This window comes from Taudactylus pleione, unplaced genomic scaffold (genome assembly GCF_031769625.1).
Source record: "Taudactylus pleione unplaced genomic scaffold, aTauple2 ptg000493l, whole genome shotgun sequence".
NCBI classification, from domain to species: domain Eukaryota; kingdom Metazoa; phylum Chordata; class Amphibia; order Anura; family Myobatrachidae; genus Taudactylus; species Taudactylus pleione.
In genome coordinates, this window is record NW_028284895.1 from 458,408 (window position 1) to 484,179 (window position 25,772).

General features: G+C 43.8%; 1 protein-coding gene across 2 annotated transcripts in view; it reads right to left on the bottom strand.

The window, feature by feature from the left end:
• Positions 1–5,820: 5,820 nt before the first annotated feature.
• CCN4 (cellular communication network factor 4) overlaps positions 5,821–25,772 on the bottom strand; it is a 94,692-nt gene continuing 74,740 nt past the window's right edge. The window contains exons 1-5 of one of the 2 annotated variants that reach the window (XM_088449709.1): positions 23,730–23,908; positions 19,901–20,177; positions 15,122–15,379; positions 14,284–14,477; positions 5,821–10,415 (exon numbers count right to left, since the gene is read on the bottom strand). In XM_088449709.1, coding sequence (XP_088305835.1) covers positions 10,116–10,415; positions 14,284–14,477; positions 15,122–15,379; positions 19,901–20,177; positions 23,730–23,771 — 1,071 coding nt within the window. In that variant the 5' untranslated portion in view covers positions 23,772–23,908 and the 3' untranslated portion in view covers positions 5,821–10,115. Of the gene's footprint in view, positions 10,416–14,283; positions 14,478–15,121; positions 15,380–19,900; positions 20,178–23,729; positions 23,909–25,772 lie in introns of those variants that run through there. The other variant, XM_088449708.1, reaches the window with a different exon arrangement.

Sequence of the window (25,772 nt, forward strand, 5' to 3'; positions counted from 1 at the left end):
AAATTTGATATAAGAGATCAAGTTGGTATAGCTTAATACCCAGACAGTTGTGGATTACAGACTGAGCTAATACACGTCATTATACAAGTCACAAAATACTACCTGGGCAGACCCAAGATAAAGGCTGACCAATCTGGCTAGGGATGAAGTGCAATTATTTACTTAGTAATACTAGCTTCTGCGGAAGCTTATTTCCTCTGACGAAACGGGCGATTGTTTCAGGCTGAGAAATGCATTCGTTTTGTTACCCCTGCATGTGGATGAACTCAGCTATATTTCAGTATAGATTAAATGAAATCGTCCTGACTCTGGTATCATTACTACAAGATGGAATCGCTTTCCACTCAATAGGCACACTCTGTGCAATAGCGGCCTGTGTTTCATCGCTACACAGTGGTCCCTCATTCCACGTGTGAAGGCACAGACATCGGCACACGCTGGGCATCAAGGACTCCTTTGCTAGATTGATTTGAAGTTTATCATCCAATGATACATTGAACAGACCCTTTTTTTTTTTTTCTTTTGCATTCTGTAAGACACTGAACAAACCATTATATTCATTTGGACAAAATTTATATATATATATATATATATATATATATATATATATATATATATATATAATTTATTTATTTATTTTTTCCCTTCACTCAATAATTTTTGTTTTATCCTGTGGCCACAGTGCTTTATAATATTTATTTATTCCTTTGGGATATCCCTTTTCAATTTATTTATTGTTTATTTTGTTTTTTGTTTTTAATTTGTATTCATTTTATCCAACATATGTCATCTTCTATAGGTTCATATCATATATGTGTATTTGTTTTTTAGTTATTCCAATTTGAGATATTTAAATATATTATTGGTGACTTTTTTAGTGCACCTTTCTTATCAATTAACTAGGTCAACACATATGACTGCAATCATAAGTTAAGGTGGGTACACACCTGAAAGATATATCTGCAGATATATCGATATATCTTTAGATGATGGTCGTTCATACACACTGAACGGCCATCATTTATCCAGCAGCCGCGGGTCCCGATGACAGGGAGGCGGGTCCCCGCAGTTGCCGCTGTGCATATGCACACTTGCTGATGAACATCTGCAGACATATCTGTCCATCGGCTGTGTAGCACAGCCAATGCAATAGGTCTGTGAGCTGCGTCGTTCACAAACATATCATCTGTACACACTGGACGATGGCCGGCAGAGATATTGGGCGATCAATTGATCGGCCAGTGTGTACCCAGCATTAGGTGGGAAGTCCAGGAGCAGAGCATTTTGTACCTGATAGAAGGGGTAATGTTGGAGTGTGTGTGTGTGTGTGTGTGTGTGTATGTATATATATATATATATATATATATAACCAAATCTATATAGCCTATGTGAGTAAGTACAATCGGTCTCTCCAGCCCTGCACTCTGACGTTTGCAGCCCCCTTCCACCTCACTGCAACCTGCATTCAGTGTTGGTCCAGCCAGGCCCCTTCTTCCTCAGCCAGGCAGCATATGAATTTTCTTACCTTTTGTTCCAGGTTAGGTCCAGGCTTCTGCTCTATGGTTAGGGTCTGCTAGAAGGGCGCTGCGGCTCCTCTCTCCTTTAGTGGCGCGGTGACGTCACGTGTGCCGGATATTAAACTTTATGCGGACAGGCATCTCTTACATGTAGGGGAGCAGAGTTGCCGACTGGTAGCTCCCTCCTTCCGGGAGGGAGCTGTCTGGCATCCTCAGTAGGGGGGCATGTCCCATCAAAAGGGGGTGTGACCCGTACCATGACTAGTCAATGGGGGCGGGGCATGGGTGTCACAACGCGATCGCGATCCCGCTTCCTCTTCACAATGCCAAGATAAATTCGGGAGGCTTCCGACCAAATCGGGAGGGTAGGTAAGTATGAACAGGAGGCCCCTTTGTCTTGCTCTGGCAATAGCGGCCCAAGCCCTCCTTCTTTCGCGGAGTGCCCAGGACAGTACTCCTGAAAGTCCCCTCCCCTGATGGTGCCCTGCCTGACTCAGTGGAGCTTACAATCTATATTCTCTAACACATGGGCACACACATACCCATTATTTTTTGTCAGAAGCCCATTAACCTGCCAGTATGTTCTATTTGCAACTCTGCAGCACCAAATCTGTATCAGAACATCGCCATTTCATAAACTGTCTATTCTGTGATAGATGGATCAAACTTTAAACACTTTGATTTACAGTCAGGTGCATAAATATTGGGACATTGACTGGATTTTCATATTTTGGCCTCTATTCACCACCACAATGGCTTTGAAATGAAACAAACAAGATGTGCTTTAACTGCAGACTTTCAGATTTAATTTGAGGGTAATTACATCCAAATCAGGTGAACAGTGTAGGAATTACAATGGTTTCTATATGTGCCTCCCACTTTTTCACATCAACAGTTTGCCATCTCTTTAATCACACAAAGTTAAAACCTTTGCATGTACTTTACAACTGTAAGTAATATGGCGGCATTCAGCGTTTTTAATGTCCTTGGTTATTATTACCAATCCCCACCCTCCTCAACCAAGTATTAGAATGGAGCAGAGATTCCCCGGCCAAGCAATGGATCTGGATTGAAGAACTACCCATCCCTGGCTTCCCACCTTGCCAACGATACATCATCCCACTATCTCGCCCTCTCTCCAGGTGTGAAGATCTTTACGGATGTGCAATTCCATATCTTCAGATTTACCAGCTCGCCTCATTTTTATTTAACTGCTCTTTTCCTCCTGGCCTAGACAATAAGACATTCCAGCACTGGTTAGTTTCAGGTGTGGCCGTAGCTAGGGGTGTGCGACCAGTGCCACTGCATGGGGGGCAAGGGCTCTGTGGCAGCACTGTCACCACTCCACGGTCCTTGTGTCTAGCCTGGAACGGCACCCTGCTGACAGGATTGCTTTTCCTGTGGACACGCCAGACAGGCACGCTGCAGTCTTTGTAGCTAGCCAAGCGTCCTCAGGATGCCTGGTCAGCTCTGATTACTGGTGCTGCCAGTGGCACCTGTTCCTGGATGGGGGCTCTGCTGCTGCGGCTGTGTGGTTCTACCGTATGCTGCAACACAGTCTGTGCTACTAGCATACAGCGCAGAGCGGCTACCAAGTCCCCTCATCATGTGACACATTACGTCCGTGACGCTGATGAGGGGACTAGGGAGCTGCTCTGCCGGAGGTAAGTAATGAGGGTCAGGGATAGAGGCAGTAGGGCCGGTGTGGCTTTGGGGAAGGTGGGATAGGCTCTGTGTGCCTTGGGGGGGGGGGGGCGGTTGGTTGGTTATGGTATAGCTGGTCATTGTAGTGTGCCAGGCATCTGTGTGTTAAAAACACCAGTTTATGCTAACACTGTGCACCTCTAATGTGCTGGTGGTAATATAGTATACTTGCGGTATTCTGTGGGCCCTGCGGCAGGGCTGGTATATCTTCAGGAATGAACGTGTACTTGGTAAAACTGAGCGCTGGGGATATAACAATATAGAATTCAATGGAACCAAAGTTGAACTAATTTATTTAGTATAACAGATAAACTTGCTCCCTGATAATGATAGAACAATGATATGCACAATAATTAGCGCAGGTGAGCAAGTAGTTACAAAATCACATCAAAATACAATAATTAACTCAGATAAAACATAATAATTAGCTCAGAATGAGCACATTCCTAGGAAGGGGAATTCGTACCAGTCTGAGTTGGTGAGTGTCCCTTAGGGTAAAAAGTAATGTTGGAGACTAGCCGAATACAATCCCACCAGACACTCACATGCATACTGTAAGTCTCAGTCCTGGTAATCCAAGTCCTGCACACAGATGGGCCAACGCGTTTCCAGCCTGTAGTGGCTCTTCTTCAAGGCTATGTGTTCAGGAATATCTACATAATGATGCCAAAGCAGTTATTCCGGTACATTGGCGACCCTTCTCTTTTCCAACCATTTCAGACTGGATTTCCAAAATTGACTTTTACATGGCTATGGACAACCTATTTCTTTCACGGTCTGATGACTGTGACCTTTCAGAGACACTTGCTTTACATGGCTTGACTTTAAGAAAGCTGCCTCCTACAAATCCCATTACCCATCTACTTCCTTGATCCCTTCCTGTACACCTCACCCTTAGCGCTCCTCCTGAAGCCCTGCTAATTGGTGTTCACCCACTGGTACCGGGACTGAGACCTTACCAGCCTCATGACTTTCACTACTTTTTTTGTTTAAAGGCTAATAGACCATTCTTTCTTCCCCTCCCCCTCTCCTTACCTGGCTCCCTCTATCCCATTTATCATATATATATATATATATATTAAAAAGCTGCTTCTTATTTTCATATAATGCTAATCTTTTCTATTTTGACTAATTGATTTATATATTTGTTTATGATTAGACCAGAACCAGGGCAATGGTGATTATCTGTTCTAGCCTATCCAATACTAGGTTTGTTTTAATGTGTTCACCCTTGTCGAAACACAGCGGAGGCAGCAATTTTCTGGGCTGGACCAGTTTCACGAAGAACTAGTGATGTCACCGAGGCATGAGGCACAGGTATGTTACAAGTAGTTAAACACTGCTGTGAAAAAGATTTAAAAAGAAAAAAAGAAAAGTGGGATTACTCTGCAGTAACGTCCTTAGACCTTTATGGCGAGGAGATGTTTTTTTTTTTTAACTTCAATTCACCTCCTGCCTTGACTACGTTTTGCTGACTGTACGTACAATGGTTATTGACTGGATTATTCTCTCTATGGACCCCCACACTTATATGGTAAGATCTGTCACATGAGACTATTCCCCCCTATCTACAGCCAAGAGACCAAGGGCCTGATTCAGAGGCGCTCGCTGTCTGCGAGCGCTCGCTCTGAATCAGGGCATTTTGGTTTTGTTTCGGCCTCCAGGCCGCTCGCAAAGCTAGTGCGAGCGGCCTGGCGATGGTCGCGATAATCGCTAGGGTCTTGGCTCCCGCAAGCCCGAGTGGACTTCCTGCTCTAATAGAGCAGGAAGTCCACTACTGACATCACTAGTGATGTCAGTAGGGCCGCCCACAAATGGCAGGCGTTCCTAAGGGAACGCCTGCGTTTGTGCAGCCACCCCCCCTCCCCGCCTACAAAACGGGGCGAGCTATCACTCACCATCGACAGACGCCCCGTCTTGTAGTGAGCCTCGGAGCGACTGAACTTCAGTCGCTCGCTGGGGCTTGCGCATGCGTACGCCGGAGGCGGCGCATGCACAGGGGCCAAACATCGACCCGCTTGCGTGTCGCTCTGCTCTCGCAAGCGGGTCTGAATCAGGCCCCAAGTTCAATGGGAGAACATTTGGGTTGGGCCCCACCCCCTGGAACTGACACTGGGTCCCACCCCCTGGAACTGACACTGGGCCCCACCCCCTGGAACTGACACTGTTACCTCCACATCAACACATGATCCAATCATTCACCTGGTCCTGCAGAAGCCCAGCAGATCATTAAGAGATTATGCAGAGACTTCAGTAAAGGTGATTGGCAAGCCGTGGCCCCTGCCCACTGAAAGCGACCCCCTGACCACTGATCCCTGATGGATTACACTCCTACATCTGGTAGCGCATGAATTTGTCTTTAATTATTTTTCTTCATCTTTTGGGAGTAACGCCTGTTACAATGACTGCCTTTCCTGTGTTATCGGACCCCCCCTCATCCTTTGTCTTGGGTTACCTAACCAGTAATTAAAATTAGACAATGAGGGGATAACCCCTGCTGCCACAAAAAACAAAGTGACAATGCAAAGAGGGAAGTAACGAAACGACACAGAAATTTCAAATTGCACAAATGTTAAGTAAAATAAACTTTATTGGGGACTGTATACTCATAGCAACAACTCTGTAAGCCTAGGACATATCCAGGCTCATACACAGGGGAAGTTTTGCGGCATTTAGGACCTGACTGGGATCTTTTCTTCCAGCCTCCAAGACATGAAATAGGCCAGCACTGTTTGTTATGCTTATGACGGGTCGGGTAGCATAAAAAACATGACTGATGGTGCAATAAGCTATTATTTTCCATCTATATTCTGCAGTGTGGTCCCAGTTACATAGACCCATCTGTTTAGCACATTGAACAATGTTGATTTTAGTTGACAATAATGTGCTCTGAAGTGCGTCGGTCACCCATTTACAGTGGAAGAGGACAGTTTTTGTATGAATCAGTTCATGGTAGGAATAGGAAGCAGGACCTGGGTGATGTCACTAGTCCCTACTGAGCTGATTGGCTGATCTTATACCCAGCCCACAAAATGGCAGCCTCCACTGTGACTACACAAAAGGTAAACATTAACTGACCCTGTTTATGAGGCCAAAGTGTATACTTAGAACTGTGCATTGCCAGAACGTAAGATTAGATAATTAGGGGTCTATTTACTAAGCTTTGGATGAAGATAAAGTGAACCGAGATGAAGTCCCAACCAATTAGCTCCTAACTGCCATGTCACAGGCTGTGTTTGAAAAATGACAGTTAGGAGCTGATTGGCTGGTACGTTATCTCCATGCAAGGTTTCATAAATAGACCCCATTAACCCAATCATCAGACTCATTGTGGGACATTCTATAATAATGGAGTTCAGCATGAAGTTTACAAAATGATCTTAAAGATGGCATCTCAGCTAGATATATTCTGTAGCAATCATAATTTTCATACAAATCCAATGACACCAAAAAAAGCTCCTTCACAGAGCTACAAAGACGCTGGATTAAAATTCGTTCAGCCAATTGTTTTATTTTTAAACAGCACAGAAGAAGGTCATAGTTTTCTAGTTTGAAAGAAAGGCGAATGGAACTCCCTTTTGGAAAAGCTTCCTAGCTAGATCTTTTTTTCCTTCGCATTGCATTCCCATTGGAATGTATGGAAGTTTTTCGACTGCCTTGACGCGTTTCGCATACACTGCAAAGTAGCAACAATGCAAATTGAACACATGTAAAAATGCAAATGTGAGACAATTGCTTTTATTTTCACGTCCATATACAGTATGTGCATTGCAAATGCATCTTGCAGGCAGAATATTGATGCCATAGTGTATGTAGCTAAAAGTATTGTAGATTTTTTTTTTTTTTTTTTTTTTTTAAATGCTCTTTTTAAAAAAAATGTACTGTAATCAAATCAGACTAATGGTCATGCCTTCTTATGAAAATATAAGTAAACATCTTTGTGCACCTATTTCGGTTTCATTGAATACATTCCAACCTTTAGTAATAATACTGATATGTGATATTATATAACCCATTTATACAGTGCTCCATATTTATAGAATGTCGCCCAGGGTATAGAATTTTGGAGAATCAATTTATTTTAATACAGAACTATTTTGACGAATGTGGATATACTTGGGGGATATTTAAGGGGACAGATCCTAACACAAGGTGGCAAACAACACAGATATTTTGGGGGAGATGTATCGAGACTGCTAAAGATTGGAGAAGAAAACAAGTGGAGAAGCCCATTGTAGCCAATAGCTTCTTGCTAGCATTTATCTAGTACATTCTATAAAATGATAGGTAGAAGCTGATTGGTTGCTATGGGCAACTTCTCCACTTGTTCACTTAATTCTTTAGAGAGCTTGATACATCTCCCCCATAGTATTTAAATTAACACAACATCATTTACATACAGGCATTTCATAGTTGCCAACAGTTTACAATAATTTCCAGCAATATTTTGATGCCGAGTAGGGCATAATAGTATGGCACACCTGGTACTGTGTAGATCATTATTTCTTATCTCTGCCACAAGAGGGAGCCCTATTAATCTTGATTTTTTTTTTTATTTAGTTATTGCAATTAAACTGTATATATACAATATATACATCAATAATAATCATGAAATGGGGCAATTAAACAAAATAATAATAATAATAATAATAATAAATATATTACCCCTATGTCTCATTGCTCACATTTAATCTTTTGCTTTGATATATGCATGAGTGATAAAATATATGTAGGCTGTCATAAATGGCACAAGGACGCCCAACGCTACCTTTGCCAGCCGTGATGATTGCATTGAGCGGCGGGAACTTTGCAGCATTTCAAGCACCATTTGAATTTGAGTTTTCCATCATCCTCTCTATCATTACATCGCTATTGGCAAAATAATCCGATATTCATTTTCTGAGTTGCAACAGTATCTCCAGTGGGAAAATGTTCCGACAAACACTCTGCTATTATAGATGTACCCCAACTGTCCCAGACGGGTTGTAGTGGGCATCCCAACTCCAGTATCCTAACAGCCGGCATCCCGAAGGTAAGTATCGGGGGTTAGGGGAGAGTTAGGGTGCGGGGTGGGGGAGGTTAGATTTAGGCACAAGGGGGAGGTTAGGTTTAGGCACTAGGGGGGAGGTTAGGTTTAGGCACCGGGGAATGAGTGTTAGGATTAGGGTGCGGGGAGGGGGAGGTTAGATTTAGGCACTAGGGGGGAGGTTAGGTTTAGGGTGCTGGGAGGGAGGGTTAGGTTTAGGGTGCGGGGAAGGGGAGGTTAGGTTTAGGCACTAGGGGGGAGGTTAGGGTACGGGTTGGTGGTAGTATACTTACCTACCGCTGTCAGGATTTTCACTGTCAGGATGCCGCTGTTGGTATTCTGACCAGTGGCTTCCTGACCGCCGGGAAATCATACCCAACCCGTCCCAGACACTGTAACCTCTAGTATTATAGCTATTCCTTCCTATACCCAAACAAGAGTCGTCTTCAAAAATATATTATTTTATTTAATTAAAAAAGAATTAACATCGTCTTGTACTTTCAGAAATGGTATCTCACATCGTCAACGGATTGTAGGCTCCGCTCGATTAAGAAGATGGAAGTTTGGAAACCTACAGTACATTCTCCGTATTGATATGTTTACTGAATATTTAAATGTTACACTTAAAAAAAATCTATGATATTAAGCCTAGGGAATAAGCACAGATAGTGATAATGACCCTAAATATATTGTATTAGGTGAATTAGAGATGCAGTTCTCCAAAAATCCGAATCCACCCAGATTTTGTGAATCCAGAGTAGATCCGGATTAATCCCAAGTCATGGTTCTAATCTTTTGGCATTTCAGAATTCGGATTTTAAATCCAAATTTTGGGATTTGGATTGCATAATTTGCACGATTTTTGCTTTTTTTTTTAACTTTTTTTTACATTTTTTATTAAAAAAGAAAAAACCCAGGTCCAAGGGGGGGGGGGGTTGTTGGTCAGCGTATTAATGGACAACGTTTTTTAGCTGAGCTGTAAATCCTCTAAAAAGTTATTTACTTATATGTGCCTGGCATGACAGAATGTATATATTATTTTTGATTTTTTTTCTTGCTGTGCCGGTTCTGGGAAAATTCAGGAGGTTGTGCCACAGTTTCACCCGACCATCTGTGACAATGCAAGTCCTTTCTGGACCTGTCTGTGCTCCTCCTGACTTCGTAATCATCCCAGATAAATGCCCCACATAGCCTATGCCACACAGGTCGTTGAACTGTGAGAGAATTATCACCACTCAATAAAACTGGGAGGAACTCTGGAAGAAGGGATTATGTGGATGAGAAGAGAAGCAATGGCATCTGTACTGAAGGATGAAATCTGCAGGCAAACTTAGTAGCACCATCATAGAAACTTGTTAAAGTCCTATTACAAGAAAAAGTTTATACCTTTATCCCTTAATATTTATCTTATGCAGACAGTGGAAATACTGTTTAAAAGGATATTAGAGTGCCTTTAAAATCTGGCACTGGTGCTGGAAATTAGGGGCAGTTGGCACCTACGACAGTTGTACTTACTCTCCAAATAAAAAAAAATGAAGAGGCATCTGAACAGAAAATACTGACAAAAAGTGGCGTAGTGTGATAAAATATAGGCTTCAAACTGATATAAAAGCTAAAAGAGGAATACCGTACAATTTTTACATCATAATATCCTCATAGAGAAGTGCTATAAATCCTGTAAATATAGAAAATAATGGCAATAATTTAGGATTATGAAGTCAAATCTGGCCCTGAGACTCATTACGGCACTTTTAACGGTTTAGCACCAAACAATAATGTGGTATTTATTTCCGTACCCCCACCCCCCAATCCCCCTCCGGTTGTATTCTCTCTTTACACGTCCAACACCGATACTTTATCCCACTTGGTCAGTTTATGATTTCGGTATAATCGTGATAGCTTTCCAGATCTGCGAAAATGTCATTGGGCTTTTTGCAGTTCAGGTTACAAAAGCAAGCGTTGATCCACATGACATTCCAGGAGACCCCGCTGCCATCCGGGCAGTCGAACTGGACTTCGATGGTTTTTGACTTGTACGGGGTGCAGCATCGGTCATCGGTGCAGATGCCGCAGTACTTGGGCCGGTAGGCTCTCTTGCTCACACAGCCAGAAATTGTCAAATTCTTTGGTTCATTTTCCTGGTAAACCGACAGACATTTTTTGCCAGGCTATGAAGAGAATAAAAATAAATTAAATATTCAAGGGAAATTACACATTAACAAAAAAAATAAAAATATATATATATAATAATAATAATAATAATAATTATATGAAAATAATTAAAAATTCGAGAAAGGATAATAAGGACCCGGTGACAGCAGTTGTGTGTATATATGAAATTAAATACAAGTGTCAAATGCTGCACACCTATACGAGAGGCTTTGCCAATCCTCTCCCAATAAAAGAAACACAAAAAGAATGTATAAGGTGGCGCTTAAAGACACAAGGCAGTATAAAGATTGAATATCATGTTTTAATCACAATATATCAAAGATAAAATAACATACATATTCTAAAACTTGAGCATGCACATATTAAACATCTAAAATAATCTCAGTAAAGAGCCTAAAGAATAATCAGGAAGTGTCGCAAATAATTAGCAGAGTTCCAAATATTTGAAACAATTGTATCCATATAGAAGCTACAGCATTCAATAAGTCACTATAGGCTCATTGGAACTTTTAATACACAAACGGAGGTGTACTATTATCTTTGCAATACTTATTGCTACTATTTCGATATACTGTGACATTATCTTAGATGTTTAATACAACGATGGGAATTCAATTAGGAGCGAATACATTTGCCCGGCCGAATCTGCGCTGCAGCTACTGCACTTTACGGCAGCGAGATCTCGCTCAAAAGTGTTCGCTACCCCATAGGGTAGCGAGCACTTTTGAGCGAATCGGGCATTCAGCTGACCGGGCGAAGGGTGCGAGACGGGCTGGTGTTGCCGGCGTTTAAACGCCGTGGCAACAGCAATTTTTCACCCTTCGTCTGCAATTGAATTCCCCCACAATATGTGCATGCACAAGTTTTAGGATATGTATATTATTTTATCTTTGATATATTGTGATTAAAACGGGATATTCAATCTTTATACTGCCTTGTGTCTTTAAGCGCCACCTTATACATTATTTTAGTGTTAATGTTCAATCGAGGGTTAGGACTGTCAATCATAATGATTGACAGGAGGCTAAGCAGCACCTGACAACCTAGCTCAGACTGTGACAACCTAAGTTCTATGTAAATAAATATCACAGTCTTGGTGCAGCTATTTCATGAGAAAACAATTACTAAATAGAACCCAACTGTAATTGTTATTTAATTGCAATAAAGAATGCTGGACATCTCATATAATGCACTGATGATTACCTATAAGGAAATTTAACATACATAAGACTCTTGCTCGGAACTTTCACACTAGGGAAACATATACCAACTAAGGTACTGTTCAAAGGTTACATTTATCTATACATAACAGACTGATTCCCGGTTCTTCTCATTTACCAAGCACTTGTATAGAGACTGTTATAGCTGGGGACCAACTATACCAGTGGCCTCCAACCCGTAGCTCGCAATCTTAATTTTGGTAGCTCAGCTAGCTGCAGTACTGCAGAGTCAACTAGGAGGAAGTGATCTCTGACGCTGGCTACCCCCATGGTGTTGACGCCATGGGTGGAGCCACAGGGAAGCATATCAGGTGATTACCGCAGCCTCTACGGCCCTACCGGAACATCACACCGCAACACTACCTTTATCATTTGCACCTCTTCTGCACGTACCTGCTTGGATCCAGTAACTAATAGTGAAATGCGCCTGTGCTTAAACTTTATTTACAAATTACAACAATGTGACTGTAATAATTAAACACATTGTTATTTTTATTTTTTTTAATTTTCATTAAATGACCTTCAATTATTTTTCTACAATTTTAGTAGCTCTTCAGGAGGTTTCATTTTTCTCAAGTAGCTCACACCTCAATTAAGATTGGCGACCACTGAACTATACCATGTATGACTACTGAGCCTTTTAGCATTTGCAGTTAGGTTATGGTCTTTCAAAATAGATACATTTATTTACATATATACAGGTGTATATTTTTTAACTGTTTTGTTTCCATATCTCATGGTTATTACATCCCCATTGTCTTCTTAAATAAGTTGGATTTATGCGATTTTATGACGTTTTATAAGACTTTATTATTATTATTACATTTTATTTATAGGGCACCACAAGTGGTCCGCAGCGCCGTACATACAGTACAGGGTACACAGAACATTACATTACAATACAGTAACCAAAATATAAACAGAACACAAGTAACAATTAGCAACACAATTCTCCATACACAGTACAGCTCTGAAGGTGAAGGCTGTCATAGAAGTGCTAGAGAAGAAGGCTGTGAGACAGTGGGGAGGAGGACCCTGCTCCTAGGAGCTTACAATCCAGGGGAGAGGGGAGAATAATATATAAGCTAATAAGCGGCTCCCCAGCTGTTGTAGAACTACACATCCCAGCATGCCCTGCCACAGTTTTACTATTTGGCCATGCTAAAACTGTATAACTACATGCTGGGATGTGTAGTTCAACAATAGCTGGAGGGTCGTTTAATGCCCACCCCTGCTCCAGAGAGATATGTATCACACCAATCAGCTGCTAAGTGGTTGCTTGCTATTGGAACTGATTGCTTGCTATTGGCCACTTAATTACTCTCTAAGGTTTGATACATCTCCCCCTAGGCTAGTGTCAGTGTAGTAGAAGGTTTCAGGTTGCTGCTAGTTGTTTGGCTAGCTGTTTAGCCAATCAAGTTTAAAATGGGGTGTTTTATGGGAGGGGCTTTGTTGTTTCGTTAAATGCAATAGAGTAATTCTGACGTAGGAGGTGTACACGCCCACGTGGCACTGGACACACCCACACAGCACTGATCACAGCTCCTCCCCATCTCTCTCAGTATAGGCGCTTGAACATTTTCAGCCGCAGGACCGTGTGGTCCTTAATCTGGCTCTGCACCGGTTAGGTTGATTATACCCTACTGGAGTCAGCAGCCCTGTTCAGCTGAGCGGGGCCTATATGTATTGTTACGGGCATTAGATACCTCTCACCTGCCGTGGTGAAAGGGATAGTTGGCCCTGGCAAGTCATGGCTGACATCTTGCATAGATCAAGTGCCCATTAAGTAGCTGGCCCGTCTTTCTTCTGCCACCATACTGATTTATTCAATAGAACTGACCACTTCTTATGTTGTGCCTTTATTACTTTGATAGGGTTGTTAAGTACTACTGGTTTACAATATGTAACCAGATCCATCAAATCCCTATCGGCAGATGTCAAATTGTTAGGCTGTATTCTCTTGAATATGATCACAAAGTGCAAATGGCCGAGGCACATCATAAAGACCTCTGTACGTCCACTCGATTCGCACAACTGCGCCTAGATTTCATCCAGGGCGAATGGGTTTGTGCAACAAGACAGAAAGAGAAAATGTCCCGAATTAAGGTGCTCCCTGCTGTGTACGGGGTAGGGTCACATGTTTCATTATCAGCAAATGTTCCTTGCTGTGCGGAGGGGTACATAATCATTTCCACTCTGCAAAATGATTTTGTCATCAGTACTGTACAAGCCCTGAGATGACGGCGATCGGGTCTTGTTTTTAAGGCAACACATTTCGCCGCTTTCAATGTCTCTTGTGCCCATTGTGAACAATAAATCCAGGCAAAGTGCCACATGTAATAAAGACAGCCTCAACATGCGCTCACTCTTGTTATTAAATTAGGTTAATTAATTTAGGTAAATAAGGATAAACTGAGCTAGATGTTAGGAGAAAAAAAATGTTTTACTGTATTTGATGAAAGGCTCCTCTAGTTTGCAGAGAGCGGAGATTAAGTCTGCACAGCGCATCCGGTGCATGTTGTAGATGAGCCCCATTCTATTTAAGTGATTGTACAGCTGAAAGAACAGATAACTACAGAAAAAAAGCTACAGTATGGTATTTCCCAAATAAGTAATAATAAGAAATAATTAGCAAAATTCCTACCCGAATGTGCTTTGTCACATCCACTTGGCAGGGCCTCATGTTACACAGGCGGCTTTCCTTCAGGAGCTTACACTTGTCGTTATCATTGGATATCCGGGTAGATATTCCCATGCCGCAAGTCTTGGAACAAGGGCTCCAGGGAGTGGTCTGAATGATGCAGTTACTGTGCCAGGACTCGCTCTCACCACCGTAAGCTGGAACATTTCACAAGACAACAGGAGTCAGACAACGGGATCCAATATTAGCACTGCACCTCAGAGAAAATATACCTTATATACCTTATATTTCTGACTGTGGTTGATGTGTCACTTAACTTACTAGAGAATAGACTTTAGACAAAAAAGCATGTTTAGTCATGAGCTGTCAAAAGATTTCTATCATCTTCAGACAACTTAAATCCATTGACTTGTACGTACCCTCCTGCACTTTTAGGTGTGTGTTAATAGTTAATACATTTTTTTTACTTTATCTTTTTGGGAATGGGAATAAACCACAAACATTGGCTAATATGAGGCAGAGGGAAAAATTTTGGCGCAGCCGTGTCTTTATGCTAATGCCACGACCGACGATCTTCCTACTGTGACGCCCAGTGGCAGCAGCGCTAATCCATCGCGGTGCACCAACTGTCGCAAACTTGCGCCAGCCCTATGGCATGCATGCCTTCTCTAATGGTTTACCAAGTCCATCTGTGGTGGTTGGCCACACCTCCTCTGGTGGCTGGCCACACCCCTTAAGCTTGGGTCCCTGCCATTGCATTCCCTAGTGGGCCCTTCATGCCCTCAAGTCCAACACTCCATGCTGAGCTATTTATAATGACAACGCTAAACAGCAAACCCACCTGGAGAGGCGATGTGGCGCGGGGACGCTTTACGGAACCTCTTTGATTCATCACATATCCATTGCTCGCAGCATTTTCCTGGCATTTTTACCCGCTTGGGGTTCTGACACCAAACCAGCGGTGGCCGGGAGTTGATGCAGAGCGGGATGCAGCCTATGTCCCCGTCCAGACAGGTGCAGTTGTACTTGCAGTTCGGCTGAAAACTTTGCCCGTTGATGTAGCGCACGCCATTGAGAAGACAGCCCACTCCAGTCATTGCTAGAAAAGCCCAACAAAGAAGAACCAGTGTCAGGTATTTGTGCGAAAGTGCGCGTCTGATGTTACACATTATAATTTGTATTTGGCTTTTAAATATTCAGAAATGACCTTTAAAAGGAAACAGGCGGCTGATTTGGTTGCTATGATTTAGTTAAAAAATTCCTAGATGTAGTGTTAGTTAAATGGACCATACGTAAAGGTATAGATCTCTGCTAGAACCATAGAAATCAACTTTACCTGTCATGCAAGTTAGAACAAAACAAACAAAAAATGGTCTTAATTCAGATTGGCACCAGTGAGCAATGTAACAAAAAAGACATTTAGACAACGAGAGATTAGAGTGGAAATTTAATAGAGATCTACCCAAACCCACCCTCAAAAAAGTGCTTTGTTTCGGATTCGGTTTTAATTTGGATTGCTTTAAAATTGAGTAAAAAAAAAACAGCTAAAATAATGTAATTGGACCTGTCCACAGTACATGCTGTCCAAAATCCGAGTTTATTCCGAACTTAAGGTGGGTACACACAGGCCCGCCAAGAGCCGTGGTGGGCCCCGGTAATAGGGAGCGTGGCCTAATCGCGGGAGGCGTGGCCACGCCCCCTTGCCGAGAAAAAAAAAAGATTTGCAGTGCTGCGAAGCTGCGCTGCGCGCTGGAGAGTGGGCGCTCTGAGCCCCCTCAGCCCGGCGCAAAGCCAGGGGGGGCGCGATCAATGTGATCGCTCCCCCGCACAGGCATAGGAGACTGCCGTGGCTATTGCTCAGCAGCCACGAGCAGTCTCCACTGCAGCTCAGCACACGCAGTGTGCTGGGCTGCTGTGAGGGGGGGAGCGGCGCCGGACCCGAGCCCCTCAGGAAGCCCGGGCCCGGTTAATCTGTACCCGCTCCCCCCCCCCTCTCGGCACCCCTGGGTACACACGGTACGATGTGTGCCTGCCAATGCGACCCACGATCCCAGGGCTGACATATCGGGTGGTCCCTGCACACGGGCCGATCCGATGCCCGACCGCCCAATATGCCGGCCTCAGCCGTTTATGACAGCATGGGATTGTCAGCTCCATCGCCTGATTTTACTGCGTGTACAAAAGATCAGGCGATGCGGCTGACGACCCCACGGGAACTCGCAGAGCACGATATAGTGCATACACACAGAACGATATTGCCGATTTATCGTTCCGATGCGTTGGATCGTTAGCAATATTATTCCGTGTGTAGGGGCCTTTACAGCAGACCTGAGCCTGGACCCCAAAAGTGATCCGAGCCGGGACTCCATTCTACTTGGAATCCCAAAATGAATCAGGGCAGGGACTCAATTCATCTTGGAAAACCCTAAGTTCGGGTGTGTTCGAATTTCAGGAGAACCAAATCGCACATCTCTAATTTATTATTCAATATTGTCAACAAAAGTTAATTAAATGTTACATGTATGATATTTTTCTTAAGTCTACAATCAATTTTGTTATCTTCAGCTCCATTTAAATTCATCTGGGTAATGAACAGTTTCTTGCAGCAATGACACATTTACCTCACAATTACACAATTCTACGTAGGAGCTCAGGAGATTTAAAATTAATAATAATTATAATAATAATAATTTGAACTATACAAATACAGCAATTGAGAAACAGTGTGAATTGCTCAAAATACTACAATGTAACACTGAAATCAGGGAGAAAGCTATAAGATTAAGGGGCATGTTTGTGTTTATATATATATATATACACACACACATAATTATATACATACACGCACATATACAGTACATACACAAAAAAAAAAAATATATATATATATATACAGTATATATATTATTTGTGTATGTATGTACTGTATATGTGTATATATATATATATATATATATATATATTGAAGCAAATAATATAATAAGCAAAGATTATCAAACAGATTGAACATAGGAATAAGGAAGGGGGATTCAGAATGGAACTTTTTACATTCAATGTTATATATATACATTTATGTATTGTCATTTCTGCATTTTTTTTTTAGGTATTTCAATAAAATGCATTGAAAAAAAAAATAGCATATTTATTAAAGTTATATTGCATAAAATCCCCCGAAACAACTGTTTTCGTAGGATCCCAGCAAAAGCTAATTATCTCCAATATCTGACCCAGTCCCTCCATTTCCGATCGCAAAAGTAGCTAAAGTGGCAGATTTACTAAGCTGGGGTTAGTCCTGGCAGCTAACGCATACTGTACTTACCAGCTTTTAGATGCAGCTGAACATTTTGGGGGCAGGGCTGGGCTCTTTGCGCCATTTTATCTCCATCCCCTCCACCATCGATGGCATCTGACATTGGCTGTTAGCCAACAATTTTTTGTACTCTTCTTAACAGCCGATGTCAGATGCCATTGATGGTGGAGATCCAATGGTTCTGCAACATTGATAAGCCCCTGGATGATTTGATGGTCTTTTTTTAACTTAGTGCCAGGACACAGAGCCTAGCTCCGCCCCCTCTACACACCCATGAAGCCCTGCCCCTCAGTTATGATTGGCTGGCAGCCCAATATGTCATACAGCAAGTGGTTGAAACCATTGATGGTTTCCCTTTGAATGGTTTTATACCATTGATGATAATTCATCGATGGCCATCCCCACCTCTAAGTCACATTTACTAATATGTCTGTAACACGAAGGATGGGCAGGTGTGACAGTAACCGATAAAAACAGAATGGAAATTAAATGTTTAAAAGTCTCCAGGAATTCCATGGCCCTCAGTGAAAGTGCAAATAAAAACATGAACTACAATTGGGCAGCTATTAGGTGTATCTGTTTCCAAGGCCGGACTAAGGACCACAAGGGCCACATGGGCCGGGAGGTGAAAGTGATTAAGGGCCTATCATGAGAAGTGGAGGAGGAGTCACCAGTGCAGTGTGGGTGTGGTCTGTGCCACATGGGCGTGTGCACCTCCAATGTCTCCCTAAAAAACATGAAAGTAGTCTGTTCGGTTTCCTAAACACAGTGAAAGTAATTCATTTGTGGGTTTAAATAATATTCGTGAGAATACATCCCTGAGACAGGAGGCACTGTGCGCCTCAGTAATGACAGGCTGAATAGAGGCTCCATCCATAAAGTAATTGCCTCTGTTGTCTCAGGCATCTCCATCCTAGGGGCAGCCGAGATGAGATTCTCACCCTGACTCCTCGCCCCAAACATGCTCTTCCTCAGTGCCCACTCCCTCCAATGCTCCTAGCTGCTCTGCATTTATTGATTGATGCCCTGCTTCATGCAATCACTGCTGTGCTGGGAGAGACATCATAGGGGAGAGAGATAAAGTGGAGAAGTTGCCCATGGCAACCAACCAGCTTGTCTCATTTTATATACTATGCTGGATAAATGACACTAGAAGCCGATTGGTTGCTACTTGCTATGGGCAACTTGTCCACCTGTCATTTTTAAAAGGTTGAAACCACCACGCTGACTCTGGCAGTCAGGGGTCAGTGAACCTATCAACGGGGAAGGGGCAAGTCCTGCCTGGGGCAGGAGAAGTTGTCAGTTTGTCCTCAGTGATGACAAATGCACTTTAATGACATCATTTTTATCACCCCCACACTATTGCGGTGCATATTCTCTTGTTTGCACTTTATTTGATCTCTCCATGTCCCATGGCAGCCTAGGATCCTCCAGTCACTAGAGGAGAGCCGGCTCCCCCGTGATACTACCGCTGGTGCTGGATTTTAAGAAAACAAAAAGATTAGCTAAACTTAGGCAGCTGCCATGGGCACCTGGTTTTAGGAAGCTGAGGCTGCCTAAAATAAAAATTAAGGATGTCTCTGGGGGTGGCCGTGGCTCTTATAAGACACTGCTGAAGGAAGAGGAAGATAATTTAGTGTTGATGTGTATGTGTAGAATTAGGGCGGGGGGTGGGGGTTTGGGCATGAGGTACGGTGAGGCTTGAGGACAGGAGGTTGTGGTGAGTGAACGGGTACACCAAGCTGGAGAAACTACAGATGGATACGACAAGGTAAAGGGTCCGTCCATCGCAATGGGTGGGAGATCACATCCAGTGGGATAGATCCCGGGATGGCCAGCAACGGTGGATGGTTACCATGGTAACCATGGATCTCCGCCATTGATGGCAAAACCATCGACCATCGGTAGTTAACCATCAGTGGTTGTTATCCATCAATGGTCGATGGCCATGCCTAGATTGACCTCAGGCAGATATAAGTGAAAGAAGTCTTGCGGCAGTATGGAATAGTTGAAATCACCTAGTATGAGAGTAAGCAGATAACAGTTATTAAAGAATTGGGAAAATGGATCGGGGGAGGGGCGGGGGTGCTGTAAATGACAGGAAGACAAAGGTGGAGAGGAGAGAACATGTATAGTGTGGACTGGACGTCGATGTAAGAGAGAGATGGATGGTTTTGGGGGTAGCACTCAGGAGGTTGCAGTACGTATACACCTAGGAGATGCTGCCCAATGCTCTTGCTGTGCATCTAATTTACTGTGATCAGACAATAGAAAAAAAACACATGTATAAGAAATAAGTGTGATACTTACGTCTGCAGACACCTACTTCATACCTAGGCGTGTCCGAGCTGTAGTCGCAGTACATTCCTTTATGCGTGTCACATGTGTCCGCCTCCGTGCAGTTTTCTCCCAGCTGCTTGGCACAGGCCTTGCAGCAGTCGCAGCCGTCTGTGACCAGGCTGACCCCAGGCGGGCACACAGGGCGGACCCGGGGGCACTCGCAGGGCCACTTGCAGTACTGCATCCTAGTGTACTCTTCTGAGACAGCAGGGGCAGGTGGCATTGTGGTGGTGTTTTGTAAAATGACCTAAAATAACACAGAGACAAGATCCATTATAACACGGAGCTAGATTTAGCACTGACAGAGAACTTAGATATACAGTAATGAGAAAAAGGAAGGAATATTACTGAAATGGTCCTGATGTGGCAGTTACTGTGTTTCCCCTTAGAATGTACCCATCGTCTATAAAGTGCATGTAACTGATTGAGGGGTCTAGTTACTAAGCGGTGTTAGCAGACAGAGTGAAAAGTGATAAGACAGTGATAAGGTGCCAGCCAATCAGCTCCCAACCGCCATCTCACAGGCTGTGTTTGAAAAATGACAGTTGGGAGCTGATTGGCTGGCACCTTATCACTATCTTATCACTTTTCACTCTGTCTCCTAACACTGCTTAGTAACTAGACCCCTGATTCACTTGGAATCAGTGACATTTTTGCCTCATGCCTCATTGATATCACCAGTTCCTAATGGACTGATACATTGGATTGGACGAACATTGCACCTCAGTGTGGTCATTAGGATAAGGGTAATCGGTCTGATTCTGAGTGATACTATACCCACTTCTGCCCACGGCTGCCCACTTATTACCTTATGGTAATGCAAGAATCCGCCTTTGTATAGCAATACTCTGTGCAACCGCATGTGGAAGCAGTGGCGGAACTCCGGGAGACAATGGAGTCATTTGCCGCCGGGCTCCAGCCCTTAAGGGGCACCTGGCTCCATTGTCCCCCAGGCCGTTCTGGGCACTGCTATGGAGATGGAGCGCCGCTGATCGGCACTCCACCTCCAGTGGCGTCACTATGGGTGGTGCTCTCGCACCCTATTCGCCGGGCGCCCGCTGAGTGTGTTAACAGCGGGCGCCCGTCTCCTTCTTTCCCCCCGGCGGTAGCCAGAGGAATGGAGCTCACTCCTGAGCTCCGCTTCCGGGTCCCGCAATGCACTATGGGAGTGACATCATGACGTCACTCCCATAGTTCTGAGGAGCGGGCGCCGGGGACGGAAGCCAGCAGCACTGGAGCGGGGTTTCAGGTAAGGTAGGCTGTATTTCCTCTTCGCACTAGGGACCTGGAAGTGACGTGAGTGAGGGCGGAAGTGCAGTTCCTGCCCATGACAGCCAGCTACAGGAGTACTTTGTCCCCACTTAAACAAGTTTGTTGTCCCCTCGCGGGCTCGCCACGCTTCGTGCACGGTGGCTCGCTACGCTCGCCACATGGCTATATTCCCCCTCTATGCCCACTTGGATGGCAGGGAATGACGCTGGACACTGGCTGATGACGTCAGGGTCCTCTCCGTGAAGGGGATTTAGACATTACCTTTCAGGTAAGTATTGTTTTTTGGGGTTTTTTTGGTATGTGTGTGCGCTTGCAGGGGGGGGGGGGGGCTCACTACAGGGGGCATTATTGGTGGCTCCCTACAGGGGGCATTACTGGGGGCTTACTACAGGGGGCATTACTGGGGCTTACTACAGGGGGCATTACGGGGGGCTTACTACAGGGGGCATTACTGCAGGCTTTCTACAGGGGGCTTACTACAGGGGGCATTACTGGGGGATTTCTACAGGTGGCATTAACGGTGGCACTACAGGAGGCTTACTACAGGGGGCTTACTACAGGGAGCACTACAGGGGGCTTACTCCTGGGGGCACTGCAAAGGGGGACCACTACTGGAGGTACTGCATAGGGGGACCATTAATGGGGGCACTACATAGGAGGCAATGCATAGGGGGACCTCTACAGAGGGCACTGCACATGGGGAACTGCATAGGGGGGCAGCAGCTGGGGCTGGCATACGTGTTGGGTGGGTGGTACATTTTAATTTGGGGGGGGGGCACCAACATTTATCTTGCCTCCGGACACCTGGGATGAAGTTACTCCACTGTGTGGAAGCCCATCCCGCCCCCTGTTCTTACATCCGTTGCCAAACAGTTTGGTTCATGGACAGACGAATCGCTTCGTATGCACTAACGATTTTCGTCAGCGTCCAGATACATTATCTAGCGCATGCACATAAGCAGATTTCATTATTTGGTGCAAGTGCAGTATGCCGAAATCCGCAAGATCCGTAGGGATCAACAATCAGCCCCAATGTGTGCCGTTGCCTTTAAAACCATGGTTACATTCTGCTACAACTGCTGTGAAATCTGAGCTTTATAGTAAATGAGATGTCAATGACACAATGGGGAATACAGTATTTACTAAAGTGAGAGTTTTTAGAAGTGGAGGTGTTGCCCATAGCAACCAATGAGATTCTACTTAACATTTATCTAGCACCTTCTAGAAGATAATAACTAGAATCTGATTGGTTGCTACGGGCAACATCTCTACTCCTAAAAATCTGCACTTTAGTAAATATACGTCAATGAATCATAAATTCCATGGCATTTGGTGGACTATGGGCCTGCTTCAGTTGTACACTATTGCTGTCACAGCTGTGAATATGCGAAAATATGCTAATGCAACAGCCGCAGACACGCGCCCCGTAAAGCGGCGCAACTCGCCTCCTTTTTAATCGTCACTCCCTGTTACCTCCTACAAAAACGTTTGCTTCTTGTGAATTATGTCATTGAATCCTCACTGAAACCATAATCGCAATTCAATCGTCGCACGCGCGCATTGATTAAAGAGTACCACAATCCAAAACATGCTGGGACTTGTAGTTCCACAGCAGCTTTTAAAGCACAATTGGCTTAACTCTGCCTTTTAGGTTACATTATACGGCGGTGTTGATAATGAGGTATACGCAGCATCAAGCCCATTGATTTATAGGAGGAATTATTCACTGAGGAGCCTTCACCCCAAGGACAAGACAAAATACGACCTTGACATAAGAGAATTATTTGTAACGTATATACAGACTACATTGTTACATAACAATAAGAGCTCTTGTGCTGAGATGAATCAGATTAGTAATAGGTCATTTGCATTGTATGATACGGTCTACATGTTTGTTCATATGTACTGTACAGTCATTGTATAAGCTGATGTAAGATTCAGGTAGTTATAAGCAAATTCTAACTCGAAAAACCTTTACAGAGAATTAATACAGGGACACGTGCAATATCCAACAAAGGCCCGTATTCAATTTGAGGAGAAAAGCCAGAATCCGCGGAAAAGTTTCGGCGATGACGTCATTTCGCCAGGAGGAAAAGTATCGCCGTATTCAATTAGAAAGACTTTCCGCCTAGGCAGAAAGTCAATGCAATGTAATAAGCGGAAAAGTTTTGCCTATGAATAGCAAGCGGAAAAAAGTGCAGAATTGGGGTTTTGGGGTGCAACGTTAAGGGAACCCCTGTGCAGCCTTCAGACAGTCCCCCAAAGGTAAACTGCGTCAATTTAAAAAAAAAAACTTAACACCCAAAAAAATCACTTTGAATTTGGGGGCAAAAAAAAAAAAATGTTGGGGGACAAAGTTAAAAACTAGCGAACTTGACTCTAAGGGGGTCCCCAAGTATGCCTTATATGTTTTTAAAATATGCTGACCCCCATTTTCAAGTACCCCAAATTTGCTGGGATAAGTTATTTTCTGCAAGAAAACCTCCAGAATACTATTCTGCACCACTTATACAAAAACACCAAATACCTTCAGCAAGCCAAATCGGGGGGTACCATAGCTAACCCCCATCTCAGAGCATCTTCTGGGGGTGCCAGGCCGATTTCCCCAAATCTGACAGGACTTTCCGCTTGTTTTAGTTTCGCCGGGTCCCGTTTTCGCCTACTTTCAAATTGTATACGGGGATACGCGGGCACGCTCACGATACTTTTCCGCCTGCAAAACACGTGATATAGGCGAAAAGTCAGGGAGGTGAAAAAGTATCGCGGCTCAGCTCAAATTGAATACGGCTCTAAACCTGAACTAAAATTCAGGGCCATTGAGACACATCGGGGACCCATGTAAAGTAGTTACTCTGAATACTATGCTTTGTGGCGTCCGACGGCAGCACGTGCCGATGTGGAAGGGTGGGGACAAGGCCGATCCTGGCTAGTCTGTGCCCGCCGTCCTCAGCACCCATATTAAAATTAAAGAGCTGAGATAAATTAACTCTTCGAAATTGTTCCACAAAATATTCACCTCATTCCGTAGATTACCAGCAAAAATGTGCAGGTTTCGCCAGTAGAGTGTTGTCAGTCCTATTCCAGCCACACCTCACCGCAGAAGGAAGCCTGGCTTCCCAGCGTTCTTCCTAATGCCACACATTCCACAAAATGAGAATATAATTATATAAGTAACTCAAAAAGAACTTCACACTTCTGCAAAACGGCTTGTTCTGCTGCAAAACTAAAATTGTGCATAAATATATATATTTTTTAACGTATTAATTTAATTGTGGAAAAAATATCAAAAATACAATTAAAAAAAATGTAATTAAAAATAAACAAAAACTATTTAAAAAAATGTAAGTAGTCAACTGTAAAAGTTTTGTGTTTGCAGTCAGTTATAGGTCTCTGCCCAATGTGTCAATGGTGGTATTCCCATAGAAAGTTGTGGCATGACCAGTTTTTTTGCAAATAAAGTAGTAAATATATTGCATTAGTCATTTTTGTGCATAGTACAGTAGTAGAGAGTATATTGCTAGAACAACATACAAACATGGGTCTGCTAAGAGAAAGCATCATTTATGATGCCCATTTGCAATCTTCCTCATATTCTAGAGAATGGCGTTAGCATCGCTTTAATGCCAACACTGGGCCTGCTTCCGAGGTGCATGCAGGAACTGCGTCCTTGTCTGCAACAGCATCTGTGTCTTTATGCAAATGTCCCAACCAACCATACTGTTGTAGCACGTGCTAAGATGCACCATCATAGCACCACCGGTCACAGTATCGAAGATTGCACCAGCCCTATGGCAATCGCTGACTGCTACACGCCCCCCAAAACTCGCTGGCTCGCCACCCTCCTATCACCTCCCAAGAATGCCGGCTGAATGTCAATCTCTCGGAGTGCAATTTCGGCCTGCCTCAGACTCACCGGCTTCTTTCAGCACGTTAAGTGCTGGTTAAATGTATGGAGGCCAATGTGATATTGAGCCTTGCCACTGATAAAAACTAGTCTTCACAGGGAATAGAGGGTCTGATTCAGAGCCGGACGCAATTTGCGCTCGCTCAGAAAAAAGGGGTGGCTATTTAAATTAACCGTTCGCTCTTTGCGGCCTGTTGACGCCTCTATGTCTGAACGAGCGAACAAAACATGCGGTCGTTATTTTGAAAACAACGCCCCCTGGCCGCTCGCATCATACGTCATGTCCGCTATTTATTAGATTAATCGAGTACATCGAACGGTGTATGAACTGCTCGCTATTCTTGTGGTTGGATTTTCCTACCGCAATCATGCGAGCAGTTCTGACTATAAAACAACCAAGTGACGTGGTCGATGATGCTGCTTTATTAATTATGCACACCCTTAAAACGCCCGTTTTGACTTTTAGGCACGCCTGCGTTCTGATCTCCACTCCCCGTTTTCAAGCACCTTCCCCTGTTACCACCCACATACGCCTCCTCCTGTCGCTCAAAATAGCAGGCATTCGCTATTTAGCGAGCACACGATTTTCGGCCGCACTGACTGGTTCGCGCATGCGTATTACAATCCGTACGCATGCGCAGATGTGCAAACATCGCTCTGAATGAA